Below are 4,128 nucleotides of genomic sequence, written 5' to 3' on the forward strand. Positions count from 1 at the left end.
TGTGTTGTATAACCGTTTATTGCTTTGTCCCTCCCAGGGGAATGGGGGCCCCAGGAGGGCAGAAACATCTTAGTTCAGAGATGTATACTCAGTTTCCAGATGTCCAGGTAAAGGGTCCAAGGGCCCTGTCCCACTCCTCCAGCCTAGAGTTGGCTCTGGGGAGGGGTGAGCACGTAGCTGCTGGTTACACAGGACTGCCCCTGTATGCAGTGACAGGGCATACACATCTGCAGTTTGCTTGGGTGTGGAGGTGGATCAGCGAGATGCAGGGTCTCCTGGTTCCAGGACATGCCTGAGTCTTTGGCATCCCACTGCTGGAGTCTGAGGCCAACAAAGGCACCCGTGGGTCTGGTGGAGTCCTGATCCCTTGGAGGGTGCCTGGTGCCTACCTTGGTCCTTCTCAAAGTATAGGCACAGGAGGGACTGGGTGGCTGAGCTTGCTGTTTTCCTAGGATTTGAGGTTGGAGTTCAAGAGCAACCCAGGGATGGCAGTGGATGTCATTGTCTCAGCCTTGGGGGTACCATAGTGTCCTGACCATGGAGGGTCCGGGGCTGGGATGGGCAGTGCTGCCTGGGCTCAGTCTGCCTTATCCCTCTATGTCTTGGTAAGAGCCAAAGGTGGGGGCATCAGGATAGGCAGCCCAGTTTTGGACTGGTAGTGGGGGTGCGGTTGGTGGGAGATGTCAGCTGCAGGGTTCCTGGGTGGGTCTCAGAGGGCCAGGTGTCAGGGCATAATCCTCAGCAACAGCAGCAACCAAAAGGGCAGCAACACTATGGTGGCGACAGGGCGGTGACCCACAGCACTGCTCTGGCCTACTGGGGGCGCCAGGCCGCAGGCCTCATAGGGCTCCAGGCAGGCTGCGAAGGCCATGACATGAGCAATGTAGTTCTGCTCCTGCACCCCGTGCACCAGGTGCGCCTGCGGGCCGCGTGCAAACACCGCCACGTCCTCGCCTCCGTGCGTCTCCGACGACAGAGGCACAGCCGCCTGCTGCTTGTAGGTGGGGGCACCTGGCGGGAAGAGGAGTTCAGGGCGGGAAGAGTCCCCCTCCACCCCTGTCCCCAAGAAGATGACCTTTCAATGGCCGCACTCACCACTCTCAACCTCCGTGACCTTGGGTCGGTTGCCAGACTTCAGCATGTAGCCCGGGCCATTGCCATACAGGATGGACGTGTAAGACTTGCCGTCCTGGGCCTTGAGGGGGGCCAGCCCTGCGGGGACAGGTGGCACCTGAGCTCACCGCCCTCCCCAGGGGACCCCAGTGTGCCACAAAGGCGCCTTTTGCCTTGTCACCAGCTTACTCCTCCCAAGAACCCTGCCAGGCAGGCGCCCTCAGTGCGCCCCGTTGACAGATGAGATGCGACCCCCGCCTCAGCACCGCAGCGACAGCCCCTGTCGCCGTCCACGCCTACCAAAGATGGAGCTGCCCCGCAGCGTGTAGCCGCCAAAGGAGAAGACGTGGGAGTGGTCGGCGGTGACGAGGGTCAGCGTGTCCTGGTCGCTGGTGAGCTGGCCGGCCGTGTCGATGGCAGAGTCGAACATGACCGCCTCCGTCAGAGCCAGGAAAGCGGTTCCCGCGTGGTGCCCGTGGTCGATGCGGCCCCCTGCGGGAGCCAGTGGGAGGGGCGTGAAGCTCCGCCCTGCCCCGCCCCGCCCCGCCCTCCCTGCTGCCCAGGTGCCTCGCCCACCTTCCACGAAGAGGTAGAAGCCGCGGGGGTTCCTGCTCAGCAGAACCAGGGCCACCTCTGTCATCTCCTCCAGGGAGGGGTCCTGCGCTCGATCCCTGTTGATTTCATATTTCAAGTGTCCAGGTTCGAAGAGGCCTGGGGGACAAGGGACCCAGTGATGAGGGGCTGGCTGGGGAGGGGACGGTGATGGCCACAGGCACACAAGCTCCAGTGGGGCCACCTGAGGGGTGCCAGGTCAGGAAGTGGGGGTCATTACCCATGAGGTGCGTCACTGCTGGGTCCTGGGACGCCTGGATGAGCTGCTCGCGGTTCCACACATACCGAGCCCCCTGGAGGGACAGAGCCCACACTCAGCCCACATCCCTAGACCTGCGGCCCTGCCCTGGTCCCGGCCCTGTGAGCCCCATCACCTGGTGCTTTGCCAGCCATTCCTGCACCAGGTTGCGTCCATCCCGCCTGGTTCCATTCTGGGTGGTGTCACTTGGGTACTCGGGGTCTGGGGTGCCCATGGGAAACATGAACTTTCTGCCCCCGCCGAGGATCACCTGTAGTCAGAGACCAGGACAGGTGGCCTTGGGGCCTGAGGGGCCTCCAGCCCCCTCCTCACAGACAGCCCCCTGCTGCCCATCAGGTTGTGGGAAGGACTGTTCTGGGTACTCCATTTAACCCCAAGAGGCCAAGGCAGGCCACAGGGTTCAGATGGTTGGAGGCCTGGGACTCCAGCCAGTTTTCGGGCCTGCCCTTTGGTCACACCACTCCCCTCTGCCCTTTGTGCTCACGTCAATGTCCATATTGGAGATGAGCTGCGTGGCGATGTCCTGGCAGCCCTCCTGCAGCGCCGAGGCTGGCATGTTTGCATCTGAGTACCAGTTGCGGTTCACCGTGTGTGCATATGTGCCAGCTGGCGAGGCATGCTGCACCGTGGTGGTGGTCACCACTCCCACGGACTTCCCTGGAGGTGGCAGGGGTCAGGGTGGGCCACACAAGCCTTCTGGCCTACCCTGGTTCTCACTGGCAGCCCCATACCTACCTGCTTGCTTGGCCCGGTACATCACAGACATGACCTCATTGCCTCGTGTTGTGTTGCACTGGTCAAAGCGGGCAGCTGCACTCAAACCAATGGTCTTGTAGTTGGCCTTGACCCCACACAGGAAGGCTGTGGCGGTGCCAGCGCTATCTGGCACCTGTCTGTCCACGTTGTATGTCTGGGGACAGAGACACTCTCCTCTGTGTAACCTTACTCCTTGGCCTAGGCCTGGGGTGGTCCTCACTGCCCTGGACCCCAAACTAGGCCCCATCTCTCCTGGGTCCTTCCCCTGCCACAGCCCCCAGCCCCCTGCTCAGAGTCCTCACCTTGGACAGAGCCATATATGGGAAGTGGTCCATGGCCAGGGGTGTCTCGGGACCTAGCTTGCCTTGCACCTGTCCCTTTAGGATCCGGGTGGCTGTCACCGTGGGCACGCCCATCCCTGAAGGAACAGATCCCTTTCAGGCCTGAGCCCCAGGGCTGGTCTGGACCCAGCAGTGGCCCTGGGTTCAAGGCCCGTGAGCACCACGGGGTGGACCAGCCTGGCGCACTCACCGTCCCCCAGGAACATGATGAGGTTCTTGGCTGAGGTCTGAATGGGCTTCAGCTTCTTGGCGGCATCCAGGGCCTCGGTGGCTTTTTGGTTCCAGAAAGCTGGATTCTGCTCCTCCACTGGCCAAGGGGAGAGTGCAGCTAGGTCAGCCTGGGTGGTGACGGGTAGGGCAGGGAGAGGGGCTGGGGGAACCTCGTACCTGGGATGACACCATGGGCCAGCTGTAGTCTCAGGCTCAGCAGCAGCAGCAGCAGCAGAAGCACCGGGGCTCCCTGCATGTTTGCGGGTTGGTAGTCGGTGGCAGGCTGGGACACCTAGGTACCAGCTACAGAGCAGGCTGTCTGTGTAGAAGTCAGAAGACAATTTGCCCTTTTAAAGCCTTCTTGTCTCTCTCCCACCCTAATCTCCTGCCCCTGTGGTGTGAAAGGCAAACCTGGATAGTGTCAGGGTGTGGCTGAGCTAGCCTGGGGCAGGAGCTGACAGGCAGCTCTCATTTTGGCCCCAGGTGTGTCTTCCATGTAGGGTGGGAGTGGAGGCCGCTTCCCTCTGGGCAAGGAGCTTGGTTTTTGGCCTGGACTACCACCCCTCTGCCCATGCTGCCCTGTGGGACTCAGCACTCCTTTGTCCCTGAGACCCAGCTGGGCCAGGCCTGTTCTGGGTGCTGAAGTGGGGCAGGGCTGGGGGCAGATCACCTGGGCCACAGGCCTGGTTTTGGCTTCCTGATGCCTCCAGCCCCATAGATACACTAAATGATGCTGGAAGGGTGGCCTGGCTTCCTGGCCACTCCATCGTGTCTTTGCATGTTTGACTTGGGCAGGTGGGCCCTCAGGAAATTGTTCCCAGGGTGACTATGTGTGGG

General features: G+C 61.7%; 1 protein-coding gene across 1 annotated transcript; it reads right to left on the bottom strand.

The window, feature by feature from the left end:
• Nucleotides 1–724: 724 nt before the first annotated feature.
• LOC144253305 (intestinal-type alkaline phosphatase-like) lies at nucleotides 725–3,547 on the bottom strand. Its single transcript, XM_077795238.1, has 11 exons — nucleotides 3,469–3,547; nucleotides 3,272–3,388; nucleotides 3,043–3,158; nucleotides 2,720–2,894; nucleotides 2,469–2,641; nucleotides 2,100–2,234; nucleotides 1,946–2,018; nucleotides 1,690–1,824; nucleotides 1,414–1,605; nucleotides 1,096–1,212; nucleotides 725–1,011 (listed from the first exon to the last, which is right to left on the bottom strand). Exons 1-11 carry the CDS (start codon nucleotides 3,545–3,547, stop codon nucleotides 725–727), a joined length of 1,599 nt encoding a protein of 532 aa, XP_077651364.1.
• Between the last annotated feature and the right edge of the window lie 581 nt (nucleotides 3,548–4,128).

This window comes from Urocitellus parryii, chromosome 1 (assembly GCF_045843805.1).
Source record: "Urocitellus parryii isolate mUroPar1 chromosome 1, mUroPar1.hap1, whole genome shotgun sequence".
NCBI classification, from domain to species: Eukaryota; Metazoa; Chordata; class Mammalia; order Rodentia; family Sciuridae; genus Urocitellus; species Urocitellus parryii.

Excerpts from the sequence above, each read along its gene's own strand:
- LOC144253305 (XM_077795238.1), bottom strand. The coding sequence starts at position 3,547 with ATGCAGGGAGCCCCGGTGCTTCTGCTGCTGCTGCTGCTGCTGAGCCTG. Across the intron at positions 2,235-2,468 it reads TCTCCAATATGGACATTGAC|GTGATCCTCGGCGGGGGCAG; the intron begins GTGAGCACAAAG and ends CTCTGACTACAG. Across the intron at positions 1,213-1,413 it reads GCGGGGCAGCTCCATCTTTG|GGCTGGCCCCCCTCAAGGCC; the intron begins GTAGGCGTGGAC and ends CTGTCCCCGCAG.